Source organism: Glycine max, chromosome 7, assembly GCF_000004515.6.
Source record: "Glycine max cultivar Williams 82 chromosome 7, Glycine_max_v4.0, whole genome shotgun sequence".
In the NCBI taxonomy this organism is placed as follows: Eukaryota; Viridiplantae; Streptophyta; class Magnoliopsida; order Fabales; family Fabaceae; genus Glycine; species Glycine max.
In genome coordinates this window covers 41419903-41436855 of record NC_038243.2, presented here as the reverse complement: position 1 = coordinate 41436855, position 16953 = coordinate 41419903, and the positions used below count along the sequence as shown (strand labels likewise).

The window sequence follows — 16953 nt, the reverse complement described above, 5'->3', positions numbered from 1 at the left end:
ACCAAAAGGAGGTGTTGTTACGCAATCCGTGAGTTTCCGTAACTTCTTCGAAAGCTAAAAAAGAGTAAATACATGATCCGTAAGGATCCGTAACCTTACGGAAAGAAAATAAGTATCGTTATGAAATTCATAAAGTTTCGTAACGTAACGGAAAAAGAATCAACAAAAAAGGTAAAGGTGTGAACTTATCAAGATAGGGGTGTAAATAGCAATTCAAATCTTGGCCCTTCCGGAACATTTTGGAAGTTGGGTTGCTTAAGGAGGAAGCAACTGGGCGGCAAGCTCCTCCACGTTTTTGAAAAATGATTTCCGGGGCTTCCGCGGCTTCCGTATTACTTCCGTAAAATTTCCGAAAACCTTGGGTAAGCATATTCCACTTAACATTGGTGAAAGGGAAGAGAAAAAAGATGAAAGTTAAGTCATATATGCTTCCGTAAGGCTTCCGTAACTTTTCCGTAAATTACGAAAGAAGGTGGGGTGAACTTATCAAGATAGGGGTGTAAATAGCAATTCGAGTCTAGACCCTTCTGAAACATTTTGGAAGTGGGGTTGCTTAAGGAGGAAGCAATTGGGCGGCAAGCTCCTCCATGTTTTTGAAAAATGGTTTCCGAGACTTCCGCGGCTTCCGTAATACTTCCGTAAATTTTCCAAAAACCTTAGGTAAGCATATTCCACTTAACATTGGTGAAAGGGAAGAGAAAAAAGATGAAAATCAAATTCGAAAACACTTTCGTAAGGCTTCCGTAACTTTTCCGTAAAATACGAAAAGGGGGTGAACTTAGTAATTCGGGTGCGCTTAGAAATCTTCTTCATTAAGTCTCTGGGCGGCAAGCACCTCCCTTTTTTTCTATAAATAGGGGAGGGGGGAGTTGTTTCAAAAGGTTCAAGACCCCTTTTGCTATGCATTTCGACTATTTTGGGCAAAAAACACGTTTTCGTGAAGAAAAATCGAGTCGAAGTGCTTCCGTAAGCGATTCTGTGCAAATTCTTCATCGTTCTTCGTCGTTCTTCACCGTTCTTCATCCGTTCTTCGTTCGTTCTTCATTCTTCAACGGGTAAGTTTTCGAATCCGAGACTTTCAATTCATTTCTTGTTTTGTGTACTTTCACTTTAATTTCGTTCACTTTCAGTTTTCTTTTCTTCCGTTTTTAACGTGCTTCAACCGTTTATTTAAGCCGTTTTCTCGCCTAATAAATGATAAAATGAATTTCAACCAATCATTTGTGTTGTAATCTCGTTTAATCACTGTTAAAACAAAATCTAACCGATCGTTCACATTGTAACCACGGTTAAACCAAAAAGAGGTAAAATAATAAAATAATACTGAAAAAATATCTTTTAGTAAAATAAACCAAAAAAAAATCAATCGGACGTTTTCTCTTTGAGATTTTTCATTCTTAATCGAATTGACTAATAACTAAAGTGAAATTAAGGCTAAAATCAACTCGCCTAGTCAAGCTCGTCCACAAAAAAGTCACTAAAAAGGGTTTGAAAGTTTATCATTTCAGTTTTTTCCTTATCAAGTAAATGGATCATTTTTAAGGTCCAACGCCTTAAAATGATCACCTTTCAACTAAAAAGAATCGCTTGATTCACTCTTAAGAAAGAACTACGTAGGTCTGATTTCCTCTTCGATGGAGGGTACGTAGGAGCAAGAGCCCCGCTTTTGTCGACTTCAAAAAATAAAAAGAAATAAAAGTTAAGGTAACACAATTTCCACAATTCTAAAAAATAGGCTGTTGTCCTTTGAGACAAACGTGAGAGGTGCTAATACCTTCCTCAAACGTAAATATAATTCTCGAACTTAGAATTTTCATTTCAACCGGTTTCCTTTGGTTTTTCCGACGTTTTCCACAAATAAATGTTGGTGGCGACTCCGCGCATCTTTCCTCCTTTGGAAAGCGCACCCGTGAGCCTCGCCTCGCTCGCCCGCAAAAGGGCATGTTGCAACAATACTAAACTTATACAATTAGTATAATACAGAGAATAAATTAAATCAGACAGACATATAATTAAATTATACAGTGCATAATTTCCATTGTCTAGTCCTTAACAATATTAAGAAGAAAATTTTAGGGTGTCACATTGAAAGGTGAAGAGAGAGCTGAGAAAATATAGAATGAATGACACTGGTTTCATTCATTGGCTAGGAGTTAAACTAAGAAGCAAAGGAGAATCTCTAAATTCTTTTGTTAGAGAAAATCAATATTAATAATGAGAAGAGAAAATCTCATGAATGATGTGGAAAATTATGCAGCAAGCATACAATTGAAAATTATGATTAGGAAACTAGATAAACAATCTCGAGGAAGATAGCAATTACATATGAATTTTTTTTTTAAAAAAATCAGATAATAATTAGGCAGAGTACAACTGTCTTGAATCGCAAGCAAATCCCTAAAAAACATGTGTACAATTCTAAAACAAAAACTAACACAATATCTAACAATCAAATTTTTTTCAAAAGTTGGCAACCAGCAAACAGGGGCAAAAAATGCAACTCCTCTAATAGTGCATGGTCAACATCCAAAACTCATTTGATAAGAAATTGAATCAATGGCCATTTAATTCAAAAATGCACATCGTAGACATGAAGCACAATACTCTTCAGCAAGTGAATAGTTGTCATCTCTGGTTCAATATCTCAAATGTAGTAAACTTAACAATACAATTATCGAACTAAAATGATATAAATGAACCTCAAAGCAAATGCACAATGAGCACGACAAAGCTTCTCACCTCATTTTTACTTTAGAGATCTGATGGAGACTGAAGATAAAAATACAAAAGGGGATTAGAAACAAAACCCTAGAAAAGTAGGAACAGGTGAAGAAGAAAAGAGAGATTGAAGTTTGTGATGCTTACCAATGAAATTGGAGAGAAGGATTCAATCACTATAGAGGATGAAGTTTGTGAACATCAAATGAATGAGCAAGAAAAGCAACAAGTGAGAGATTGAATCATAAATCATCGATATTTATGCAGAATTGCAGTGAAACACCTCGTCTTTCGTAAAATAAATAAAAAGAATTTTATTTAAAAATTAATAGAGTTTTTATCATTTAAACAAATAATAGAAAAGGGTTTTTGTTATTAAAATAAGGGTTTCATAGTATTAGAAAATAAATAGAGTAAAATGATGTTTTAGAAATAAATGGATGTTTTAATTTGTTATTTATTTGATGAAAAAGTAAAATAGAATTATTTTTTTAAAAAAATAATAAAATAAATAATAGGCTAAGAGTACCCTAACTATAAATAGAGACATACTAGGTCAGTTTTACATTTAGGATACGTCTCTATGCTTTTTGCTCCTCCCAAGTTCATTCTTTCTTCTTCTTCTCCCAAAACCTCTCTCTTTTCCGCATATACCCAAACTTGTCTTAGTAAAATTACGATCGTAGACTCGTTAACCGTTGGATTTTCCTGAAATTTGGGCACCACCTTTGGAAGTCATTTTTGCACATTCTCACTGTTGGGATTTTAGAAATAATGTATTCATAAAGAAATGTATCTCGCACGGAGACAGTAAAATTGTGGCTCCAATCTCTTTTCCTTTTCTCTAACGCTTGGAAACCTTTGCAGAGAAACCTGAGAAAAAGCTTGAGGAATCTTAAGGAACTACTAGAGACACTACTATCGCTGTTGGACTACACACTTGAGCCCGCTTAGAGGTAAGGGATGAGTTACTCATACTTGGGGATTAGAATGAACATGTGTAGGGATCCTTAAAGGATTAATTTGTTAGAATAGTAATTCTTATTAGTGGTAGTTATTTCTTTGTTTTAGACACATGGGATATGCAGACTTTTTGTTATAAATAAAAGTCTTATGAACGTGCGTATGTGTGCAATTTCATACCTTTCACAGAATAAACCTATTATTTCTTGCTTTTTCTCTCTTTTTCCTTAACAAGTGGTATCAAGAGCCTTAAAGATTCTAGGAATCCAAGATCAAGGATGCGTCAAGATGGTGACAATCTTTTGGAAAATCTACTGATCCTCGATGACAATAATTGGCATCGGTGGTTGCACATATGAAGGTGATACTTGAGTATCAGGAAGTCCTTGAGATCGTGGAGAAAAGGTATTCACTGCTTGCAGAAGATGCTACAAAAGAACAGAAGGTGGCATATAATGAGAATAAGAAGAACGACTGCAAGGCCCTATGTTTGATTTACCAGAGTGTGGACAATGCCCATTTTGAAAAGATCATTGGAGCAAAAACCTCATCGGAGGCATGGAAGATCTTGGAGAAAGGAAATGAAGGTGTGGAACAGTTGAAGAAGGTGTGTCTTCAAACGATGCACAGACAATTCGAATTGATGCAGATTGAGGAAAATGAAAGAGTAGCTGAGTTCTTTAATCATGTCTTTACTCTGACCAATGCAATGAAGTCCTGTGGTGAGAAGGTCACTGATCTCACCATCGTAGAGAAAGTCCTACATACCTTGAACCCCAAATTTGACCACATTGTGGTGGTCATAGAAGAATCAAGAAATCTGGAGAGATTAGCATTGGAGGACTAGCACATTATTGCTTTCTTGATGGTTTTTTAGGTTACATGCAGATTCATATTGCACTGAAGGACTAGCACAAGACAACATTCACCTGTCCATTCGACACATTTGCCTACACCAGGATGTCTTTTGGCCTATGCAATGCTCCTGACACCTTCCAAAGGTACATGGTGAGTATCTTTTCTGATTTATTAGAAAGTTGCATAGAGGTGTTTGTTGATGATTTCAGTGTTTATTGTTCTTTCTTTGATGCATGTTTGGATAGCCTTTCTAGAGTTCTTGATTGATGCATCAAGACTAACCTTGTTCTTAACTTTGAAAAATGTCATTTTATGGTCCATGAAGGTACAGTCTTAGGGCATTTGCTCTCAAATAGAGGTATTAAGGTCGATAAGGCCAAGATCGATGTTATTACTTCTCTTCCTTACCCCACTTCTATGTAGGAAGTATGTTCTTTTCTTGGACATACATGTTTTTACAAGAGATTCATCCAAGATTTTAGCAACATTGCCCTGCCATTGTCCAAGCTTCTTAGTAAGGACATGTATTTTGTGCTTGACCAGCCTTGTAGAAAGGCATTTAAGGAGCTGAGGAGGAGGCTTACCACCTCTCCCATCATGCAGCCATCAGATTGGGAGCTTTCATTTGAACTCATGTGTGATGCCTCCGATTATGCACTTGGGGTTGTTTTGTCGCAAAGAGTTGATAGACTATCACATGTCATTGCTTACGCCTCACACACTCTGGATGCAGCCCATGTCAACTACACCACCACCGAAAATGAGTTTTTAGCTATTTCTTTTGCATTAGATAAATTCAAATCTTATTTTCTTTGCTGCCATATTACTGTCTATAATGACCATGCAGCCTTGAGCTACCTGTTTAAGAAGCATGATGCTAAACCCAGATTGATCAAGTGGATGCTTCTTCTTCAGGAGTTCGATATTGAGATCAGAGATGAGTGGTGTAGAAAACGTGGTGGCTGCTCATTTGAGCAAGATTGAGGGACCTATTGATTCCATCCTTATTAGGGGTAACTTCCCCGATGAGCATTTGATGCAATTGCATTCATCACATGTCACACCTTGGTTTGCTGACATTGTGAATTTCATTATTGAATCTATTCTCCCACCGCATGCATCTAGGTCTGAAATAGATAAACTTAAGAGTGATGCCAAATACTATGTGGGGGATGATCCTTACTTGTGGAGGTTTGGAAGTGACCAAGTGATCCGCAGGTGTGTGCTTGATCACGAGATTCAATTTATTCTTTAATTTTGTCATGGCACACCTACTTACGATCATTTTTGTCCTCAGATGACCGTTAGGAGGATCTTAGACTGTGGGTTGTATTGGCCCACCATTTTTAGAGATGCTCATCATTTTTCCACCACCTGTGAGCAATGTTAGAGAGCGAGAGGGACCATTACACATAGTCCTGAGATGCCCCAAAAGCCCATTATTTTCTGTGAGATTTTTTATGTTTGGGGTATTGATTTGATAGGTCCTTTTCCTATTTCTCGTGATTTTTCATATATCTTACTTGTTTTTTATTATGTTTCCAGGTGGGTTGAAGCTAAAGCCACCAGAACTAAAGATTCTAAAGTTCTTATGGATCATGTGAGATTTAACATTTTTGGCAGGTTTGGTATGCCTAGAGCCATTATTAGTGACCAGGGGAGCCACTTCTGTAACAGGTCATTGGAATGCTTGCTCCAAAAGTATGGGGTTGTGCATAGAATTGCTACGGCTTTTCATCCCTAAACTAATAGGCAAATGAAAGTTTTTAATAGAGAGACCAAGCAAGTGTTGTAGAAGGTAGTACAACCAAACAGGAAGGATTGGAACGAGCTACTTGAGGATGCTCTATGGGCCCATAGGATCGCTTACCGAACACCTTCTGGGATGTCTCCCTATAGGGTGGTTTTTGGTAAGGCATGCCACCTTTCAGTGGAGATTGAACACCATGCTTATTGGGAGGTGAAGGGTTGTAACATGGCATTTAATGAAGCAGGTATGGAAAGGAAGCTTCAATTGCATGAACTTGAAGAGATCCGTTTAGAAGCCTATGAGAACTCCAAGATCTACAAGGAGAAAGTGGAGAGGTTTCATGACTCTAGGATTCCTAGGAAGGAGTTCCATATTGATCAAAAAGTGCTCTTGTTTAACTCTCGCCTCAAGCTTATTTCCTATAAACTTCGATCTAGATGGAATGGACCTTTTGTTATTACTAATGTTTTTCCCCGTGGTGCAATTGAGATTAAAAATGAAGTTACCAGAAAATTCTTCAAAGTGAGCGGTCATCAACTCAAGCTTTTTCATGAGAGCCCCCAAGTGGAGGAGCAATTTATGGTGGACCTCTCTTTGGTCTTGCCAGTTTTATGTGATGATGTGCCTTGAATTACACTTGAGGAGTTTCTTTTCTTTTTCTTTTATATGTTGTCTCTTTGTTTGTATTTCATTACATGCTCACATTGAGGACAATGAGCATTTCAAGTGTAGGGGAGGGTTTAGAAAAAATCTGTCTGTTTTCTGTTTTTCTATTTTATGTTTTCTATTTTCTGTTTTTATTGTTTCTGTTTCCGTATTTTGTTTCAATTTTTGTGTTTGTATCTATTTTATGTTTCTATTTAGTTATATTCTTTTTTGTTTGTTTTTCTATATCTGTATGTTGTTTTGTTTTTTTGTTGTTGTTTTCTATTTTAGGTTTTATGTTTTACTGTACGTGTTATGTTTTGTTGTTTTATTGTTTTTACATATAGAAAAAAATAAAGATTTTGTAGTTGTTTTTTGCTAAAGTTTTTGTTGAATTTAGGAACTTTTTCATGTTTTTCATTGGATTTGTAACTTGTATTAATTGTGAGAGACGTACCATTTTTTAGTTGAGAGGTTTTATGCTTGATGTGAACCATTGTTGCAATTGTGAAAGTGATAAGTAGGCTTGAAAAAATTTGAGGTGGATCATGTGTGATATAGGTTTTATGCTTGATGTGAACCATTGTTGCATTATTTCATTCATGCTTGATGTGAACAATTGTGAAAGTGATAAGTACGCTTGTGCTAGATTACTCTATGTTTTGTCTTGCCTCTTTTGTCATTCCTTGTTGCACATGCATTGATTGAGATGATTTAGGCCTTCTTTCTTTTAGCCACTAGCCAAATAAGCCTACCTTGCATTGATATCCATTGTCACCCTCTTTGAGCCTTTAACTCCTTTTTTCATTTTGTAGCTCATTACAAGCCAAAAAGTGGAAAACCATGTTGTTCTAAACTTTAGGCAGAAAAGGGACCTTGGAATTGTTTTGGGAGTGGGTTTCAAACATGTGTGGGGGATTTGTACTTTGTTTTATGAAAGTTCCTTTGTTTTTGTCATTTCATTTTCTCGTGACTTGTTGAAAAAAAAAGAAAAAATAATAATAAAATAAAAGATAAAAAATGGGAGTATAAAAATAAAAGGTTCAAAAAGAAAAAAATTGTACAAACAAAGAAAAGAAGAAGAAAAGAAATGGAAAAAATGTGTTGTGGTTCATTTTCATTCTTGTAACTTCTTATTATTTTAATTTTTTTGTTCTCCACTTTGTTTCTTTGTTTCTAACCCTCTTTTTACTTGTTGACTTACTTCCCACTGCCCCTCTTTTTAAATCTCCTTCTCATATCCACTCTTACCTAAGCCATACATTACAAACCAATAAAAGTCTTTTTGATCTTTTGATGCATGTGTATTTCAAGTTGAATGGATTAGAATCTTGTCAAAATTTGGATGTGCTAGTTACATGTGGTGCTTGAGTGTAAACACAAACCCATACACATTTGGTAAGGTTGAGTGTTGTTCTTTGAGAGATTTCTATCGCCATGGTACATTCTTAATTTTGACTTGACTACTTGTCCATTTTTCATGTTGTGATCATGTGTTCATGGATTGCTTGTTACCTTAAGGCCATTCTTCCATTTTCCATGTCTCTCATTTTTGTGCATTGTTAGGATCCATTGAAAAATATGTGTGTCTTGTTCATACCTTCTTTCAGTTGTGGTTTTTTTTTTATTTCTTTTTCTTAGTCTTTCTTTTAATTTAACTCAGGAGTGCAAAAGATAAAGTGTGGGGAATTTGATTGAGCATTTGTAGTTTAGTATTTTTCTATTCTTCTAAGTTTATTTGACCTCTCTTTGACTCCTATTTTCCCACCTTAATTCGGTTTTGATCTTAGGCAAATGATTGAGCTCAATTGATAATTGTGACTTTTTTTGGATTTTTGTGCTTACTTGACATATCTGTCTTGTGTAGAGCCTGTAAGTAGTCCTTGGAAAGCTAAGAAAATGATCTTCAATTTTGTCACGAATAAGCTTGGACCAATTCTGCCATTTCGAGGGTCAAATTGGGCTTGGAAGTCGAACCTCTGCACTTGAATAATTGAGTTACAAATTTGGGCTTTACTTTGTGTAATTAGTTTAATTAGGTTGATTAGATGGACCTAATCAAGGCTCATATCTTCCTTCTGAGTAGTAACTATGTGTGTGTGTGTGTGTGTGTGGAAGTTAGTTAGTTAGTTACTTCATTTTGTACCAAAAACAGATTTAGTTACTTGTTGAGTAAGCTTTAGGAAAACTCTTTTCTCTCAATTGTTCTTCATTCTTCTTCCCCTTTTCACTTCTGTTCTTTTTTTTTTCTTGCACAAATTTTGTGACTCTTCCATTGGTGATGATCATGGAAGGCTAAACACTCAATCAATCCAAGGATCCACTCCAAGTAAGGCTGAATTTGAGTTCTGGTTTAATTTTTCTATTCTATGTGAATGTTCATTTCTTCAATCTGATTTTCAATTTTCATGATTATGAATATGCTTAGGATTGAAAATGGATTAGGTTAAGGATTCCTTTCCTAATTGCGAAATTTAATCACAGATTGTTTGAATGATATTCCAACCTAATTTGCGATTTTAATGAATTTAGGGATTAATTCAATTAAACTAACTCTAATGACATTGATTAAACTTTTAAAACATGATCATTCTCTAAAGAACTATGATAATTTGTTTGCATTGGTTTGGTGAATTGGATTAATGCTATTAAATTTGATTTGTATTCTATTTTTATTCTATTCTATTCTTCCATTTCTATTCTGTTTCTTCATTTCTGTTTTTGTGATTTCGCATTTCTTTACATTGCCTACAAATTATTCATTGAAATTCCCCTACTGTTTATAAGGGAATTAAAGTAGGAACCAAATTGAACAATATCTCTGAGTCGACCTAGGTCAATCATGTACTATAGAATTTCTCAGTTTTATTTGTTTTGAATCGATTTGACAGTCATTATCAAGGCACGGGGGTTTTTCGAGAGAAAGGGTTAAGAAATTCAAGAGCTTGAGAGACAGAGAGGGTTATTATCGAAAACTCAATGTTACTTTTTTAAAAACCGATGATGACTGAGCACACACAACATCAATTTTTTAAAAAACCAATGTTAATATTCTCATTTCAACATCTGTTTTTTGAAAACCGATGTTAACGATGACATTTTATATACAAAAATGTCATTGTGCATTTTGTAACATTGATTTTCGTCAAAACCGACGTTAACTTGACAATGTTAAATCCTATAAATCCTATTTTTGTAGTAGTGTATAATTGAATTTTGATTTTATTTGTATTGTATAGGTCCTTCAGATTTGGTGGCAATGGATAGGGACCACAAATCCCCTCCTTTCTCTTCTTCCCACTACGTCAAATTAGAACTATCCTCATCAGATCTCGGCATCTTCAGCCACGACATCAACAGAATGCCCAAAATTATTCCTGACAAAAACAAAGGCCATAAATGTGTCATTCCTAGATTCTAACCCTACCTGACGATATCACCTTTGACATTGACCTCATCCACACCGACGAAGACTTACTCTCCCTTTACCTCCACATTGATCAACTCAATTCCTCTCCGCTACCCCAAGATAACAATAACAATGGCAACAATTCCTCTCCAAAAGAAGTGAAGGCACACGTCAGGTAGCTATGAGGCCACAGTCCCCTCACTCATAAGCACCTCGTTCAATGCAACAAAAGTTTGGAGAATTTCAGAAGGGAAAGAAAAGAGGTCACCTGAGTGTTTAATTTAGATTTTTTAATCTCAAACATTTATGCTAATCTACCGGTTAACAATGTTATTTCTCATTCTCACAATAGTCATCTCATATATATATATATATATATATATATATATATATATATATATATATATATATATAATTTTTTATGAAAAATATTATTGGTTTATAACTAATACTCTAAGTCTCTAATCTCTAACAGTAGCCGCAAAGAAGCATTTCCAAGATTATTTCAAGTATCATAAGATAAAGATGTATCGGTAGCAACCATGGTAGTACAATCTGTTGATGGTTTATTCTTGGATTGGAGGTGGGGAAGACCTCTGTTTGTTTGTTAATAGACTTATTGGAGAATTTGAAGAGTTTGCTAGCCCAAGTAAGACTTACGGATGGGGTTGAAGACCTATTGAAGACCACAAGAGTTTGTTAATAGACTCGTCTCTTCAGCTTATAAATTTCAGATTGATGCACGGGCCAACAATCTTTCTCAACAATCTGTTTTGTTCTTGGGTAGACACTTTTGGAAATGCCATATTCCCTCTAAGGTATTAGTCTTTTCTTGGAGACTCGTGTTGGATAGATTACCAACTTGTGTACAATTGCAGAAATGAGGTGTTTAGATATACCAGATGTGGAGACTTCCTGCGTTTTGTGTAGAGAAATGGCTGAAGATTATAATCATCTTTTTTTTTTCCAATGTATTTTTGCGTATCAGCTATACCGCAAGATGAGAGTCATCATTATAGCCAACTGGGCTCTTGTGTTAGAGGGAAAAAGAATCGGAGGTTTAAGTTCATGTTTTGGCACATAACATGTTATCTGGCATATGCGAAACAATATTATCTTCAGAATGGGAATGCAGATGTTTTAATTTGGAGGTTTTGACTTTCATCAAAACCTTATCATGGCAATGGGTGGTATATAAATCATGGAGTAAACTGGGTTTCTTCTTCTCATCTTGGTGTACTTCCCCATTGGCTTGTTTATAACTTTGTGTTCATACTAGCCGCTTCAATGGCTTTTTGTTTTGAAGGGCTATTAGGTTTTGCTTCATCTGTACTACTGGTACAGCTCCTATGTACAGTCCTTTTATATATTATACATATTTGTCTTTAAAAAAAATCAATGTCAGAGAATGAAAAAACATAAATGATTATGTTGGATGATTATTAGAGAGCGAAAAATTTTAAATCTTTAATTGGATTTTTTGTTAAATCATTAAAACATTAATTTTTAATAATTGTTATGTTAGATTTGTTTAATTGTAACCGGAGGTTGAAAGAATCAATGTTATGTTTAATTACTTATTTTTAATATTATAAGTGTATACTTTTAATATTTTATTTGAATTATTTAATAATAATTTTTTATTATAATTATAGTAATTATTTTAATTAATTTTTATTGATTTATTATTATTAATCTTATACATAAGTACAATGTAGGTTACAAGTGTTGATATGGGTATATAGATACTCAACAGGTGCATAAACGAAAATTAAAATTAAAATTGTTACTTACACTGATAAAAAAAATCAGGTACGAATATTATTTTTAAATATAAGTATGAAAACACAAACTATAAAATCCTCCCTAGATCATATCCATTATCATCCCTAATAGCAATTATCTTATTACCTTTAAATAAAAATTCTTTTCCCAAAGTAATTAAGGAGACATTGTCTTCTCTTTCAATCATATGCCATCATCAAACATTTAATTTTTCTATCATGCTCTGTCGTTGCACATGTTTACTCCCCCACTACTTTCATTAAAAACTACTTTTACACTGCTGACAGTACAAACCCCATTCAATTAGCCCACATTACCATTTCTATTAAAAGTAAATATTATGTTAATATTTTAGAAGAATTTTTCAGTACTACACTTTTCATATAAAAATGATATGCTTATTTTATGTATATATAAATCCCCCGTTATCATAGCTCGGAAGCTTTACACCTTTCTTTTGTAAACAAGTTGGAGGAGATGCCATGTGAACCTTTCTAATGACATTTAATTCCATATAGTACTACCTAGGGTTTAGGTGTCCATTATATTACTGTAGGTTTTGGTAGTCCTTGGCTCCTTGCTTACCATTTATGGAATTTATGCCCGAATTACCAAGTGATTAGAACCCCTCCATTGAGAAAAATTATTGCATTGGAAATAGTTTTCTTTTCATTTTCGATGTGATCGAAAGCATATTGTGAAATGGAACAAATACCCACAATGATTAGTGCAAGCTGGGAACTTTTGCTTAGGAAATGCAAGCAATTTATTTCATAACGTATCATATGAACTATGAAATTATGAATCAAAACCACCCAGCTAGCTCAGGTGACCATCTTTCTTCACCTTCCAATGTATAGATGTTAAACGCAATAGAAAAACAGGCATTATATATACTTGTGGAGATTTTGTAGGTCAACGATTATATGGACGGATTACATCCAAATTAATAAAGTTGTTAAGTGTTTTAAGAATAAGAGTTTTGTTTTAGAACCAACTATATATTACAAACTTTATGATGTGAATTATTAAATAAAATTCTAATTCTGTTTAGAAAATAATACCAAAATAGCTTAAAGAATTACATCTAAATTTCATTCTAATTTATTTAAATAAAATTACACGTACTATAGTCGATTAGCTATACGTTTTTTCAATTCGAAAACTACATATTGCTTTCTTGGTACAGTTTGTCCAGTAATATGTAGCAAATATACATAAGTATACTGATCTTTATCAAGCAACATAATGGCTTGAACCATGACAACGGCCACAAACAAGAAAGCGAGACTGGGAATTTTTGAAGTCAAATTTGGTATCAAATTGACATGTTCCTAACCCTACTCAACAAAAAATCTACATAGGCGTTATAGGCATCTCCTTTGTTACGAAATTATTCCAGGGTCGCTTTATGCTATATTTGAACAATAACCATTTTTATTTACAATTCTTTTACTTAAAACAACTCAGCATATTGCATCAATTACTTATTTTATTCTAACTAACATCACCGTGAAAGGGTATGAAAGCGGCATCACAATTTACATGTATGTTCACAGTTATGCTATGACCAGAATTTTTGTCAAAAATTTCACGAACTATACATAACATTTTTTAAAACAGTTATAGCTAGCATGATACCAAAAATAGTAGTGTAAAACGACTCGAGTTGGAAACGTACCGCTATAATATAATATATATAAATATATGCAGCTATAAAACTAGATTAAAATATAATTCATTTTAAACAAGAGAATAATTGTAATTGGACTTAACCAGTCTTATTCAGATTGATTGATTAGAAAACTGAATTTCATTAGAGTCTGAATAAACTTATTATTTAATTTAAAGAAAAATATTATGATTCAAGGAAATTAAAGTAAACGTTTGAAAAATTAACTTTTGTATGAAAATATTGATTTTGAAGTGGCATATATGATTCGTTTTTTAATATTTTTATTTTAGAAGTAATTTAGTAATAAAACCTAATATAATTTTTTATTAAATACTTAAGTTATTTGTCATTAATTAGTTTAGCTCAATTCATTTTGAACTAAATGTCAATATATTTTTTTGTTTGAAAAAGTAAAAAAATAAAAAACCCAAGGAACACTAGAAACCCCAAATGTCAATATGGGACAAAAGATATAAATATTCGATAATCATTTTTGTGATATTTTCATTCATGAGTGTCATGTATACTCTTTTATTAACGATAATTAATGAAAGTTAACAGATATATAAATTTGTCACACTTTTTATACTTTTAAAAATTAAATTAAAATTTTCATTTTTTCAAAGATAAATTTATCAACGTTATATATATTTAGGAATGAAAATAATTATTTAACCATCAAACTAATTCACCCAATCTCATGAAGAGCAATTTTTTTTTCTAGTGATTCAAATATACAGCAAAGAATGACGAAAATGTTTACAAAAATTACTGAAATAAAAAGAAATTTCTTATATTAATCTTCAACAATTGATCAAAGGGTTTTGAGAGGGAGCGAAACAACGAAATTATACAAACTACTATTTACCGGGGGAAAAAAACCACGAGTTGTATCCCCCTAGGCAATATTTCACGTGAACTTCTATCCCCTAGGCAATAGTTTGCAAAGGTAAAGAAAAGAGACCGGAAAACTCACGAGTTGTACAAACATAGCAGATGCACGGGATAGTAGCATGCAGTCGCAATTAAGGCTAAAAAATCAAATTACATTAACCTATTCCTTAATCGAAATTTGGGTTTGCGGTTAGAGAAACTATTAGGTGGTTGGAAATTGTTATAATCTACATTAATCTTCAAAAACACATGATCAACTATTATTATATATTTCTCGTAATATAAAATATGAATATATTATGTAAATATTGGTGGAGTACATAGATATATAATAATTTTGGACTATTTAATAATTTTTCTTGTAATGAAGACGAGAGAAACTAATTGTGAATAGTACAGGCATATACAGAAATATAACAATTATAAAGGTCAAAAAAGGAGAATTTTGGTGTCAACAAAGTAGTATTTGAGATTAAAAAAGACATTCAAGGAAAAAAAAAACACATTAGTGAAACAGAATTCAATATGGGAAGAAGTAGCAATTATATATCCATATCCAATAATTACAATCACATATAACATACAAAACCAAGCAATTAACAAGGCACACAATATAAAAAGAGAAACATTAGTTATCATCATTTTGTAATAGAAATACCAACAAAAATATTTTCTCTACATATATATTAGGTTTAAACATCTTTTTAGAGTGTTTTTATTTCTTGTCCTTATAATTATTTTATTTTATTTTTAATCCTTACAAATTATGTTTGTTTTATTTTTATTCTCATAACACTTTACAAAATGCTTTCTTCATTATTTAAAGCACTATCTAAAGTGCTTTAAGGACTAAAATAAAATAAACATGATTGGCAAAGATTAAAAATAAAAAAATAATTTTACAAGTACGAAAAACAAAAACATACTAAATTGTAAAAGACTAAAAAGATATTTAATTAAATCTACATATTATATAATTGCAAAATTACAATAAAATACAGGGAGTCATTTGTTAGAATGGATGTTAGTTAAAGTTTGAGAGTTAACACAAAAAATGCATGCAATTTAAGAACAAACTCAAACATAACTTACACAAAAGCATAACTGCCAAGAATAACCATTTTATTAATTTATTTATTTTATAATTTAATAATTTATGAAGATATAAGATTGGTTTAGTGATAAAAAAAAAAGATGAATTCAAATCCTCTTTCAATAAAAACTAACAATATTAACAAATACTATTTACCGGAAAAAAAAAACCAATTTAATAATTTGACTGAAGAACATTACTAATCAAGCAGATCCCAAAATTCATGTGTACTTTAGTCTGAACAGTTCAAGTGAATTATGCTTACCAAATGCAGACATGTAACTGTGTGTTCCAATACCATTATTACGTCAACCATGTGATGCCAGTATCTAATGATAGATATGATTGATATGCCCAAATATAAAGAGAGAAGGGTAGGGGCCTCCACACAGAAATTTAAATATACTCAAAACTTATAACAGAATCATTCACAGATGATAAGAGAACAAACTAAGGTATTGAAAGTATCAAAGTTTTGCATATACTCCTCCTGAATCCCATGTGTGGCAAAACAATTAGTTGGTACCAAACAAATCAATGTTCCAAACATCAACATGACAAATAATGCAAACCCTGGGACAAATAAATTCTCAAAATTCCTAAAATAACCCTTGTACGGATTTGATAAAAGAAAATGGCATAGACCATATAAATATAGGTAAATTCACGGTTTATCAATGAAAAGACAAAACCAGGGATTGTTAATGTTTTCCTTGACAAGATAGGTTGTGTAGGACAGTTCATGAAGATCATACCGACAAAGAAAATATATCACAAAGAGAAGGAATAGTAAGGACATAATTGAAAGTGGTTTGATACTTATAACACAAACCCATTTTGATGTTAAATAATAATTCCAAGCATGCTTGATGAAGTTGTAAACAAAGCTATCAAACTTGAGAGTTTATATAGACATGATAGTTTTATAGACTCGACTCGTAAACTCAACTCGTAGACTTATAAGAATTTATTTCATATAAAAATAACAATAAAATATCTATAAATAACATACTAATTAAATATTTCAACAATATAATAAAACAAAATAGTAAATCATAAAATTCAAAATATTTAAATAATCAAGTCTAATAATAATACATAACTACTAGACAATAACTTGTAGAGGTTATAATAATGGTAGATCATTCTCATTGAGAATTTGA

At 32.7% G+C, this 16953-nt stretch overlaps 2 protein-coding genes across 2 annotated transcripts; both read left to right on the top strand.

Annotated features, from left to right (window-relative positions):
• The first annotated feature begins 5061 nt into the window (after nt 1-5061).
• On the top strand, nt 5062-6283 carry LOC102667745 (uncharacterized). The gene is made up of 3 exons (XM_006584369.1): nt 5062-5303; nt 5455-5757; nt 6085-6283. Exons 1-3 carry the CDS (start codon nt 5062-5064, stop codon nt 6281-6283), a joined length of 744 nt encoding a protein of 247 aa, XP_006584432.1.
• Nucleotides 6284-6424: 141 nt separating this feature from the next.
• LOC102667618 (uncharacterized) lies at nt 6425-6919 on the top strand. Its single transcript, XM_006584368.1, has one exon. It carries the CDS (start codon nt 6425-6427, stop codon nt 6917-6919), a length of 495 nt encoding a protein of 164 aa, XP_006584431.1.
• Nucleotides 6920-16953: the final 10034 nt, after the last annotated feature.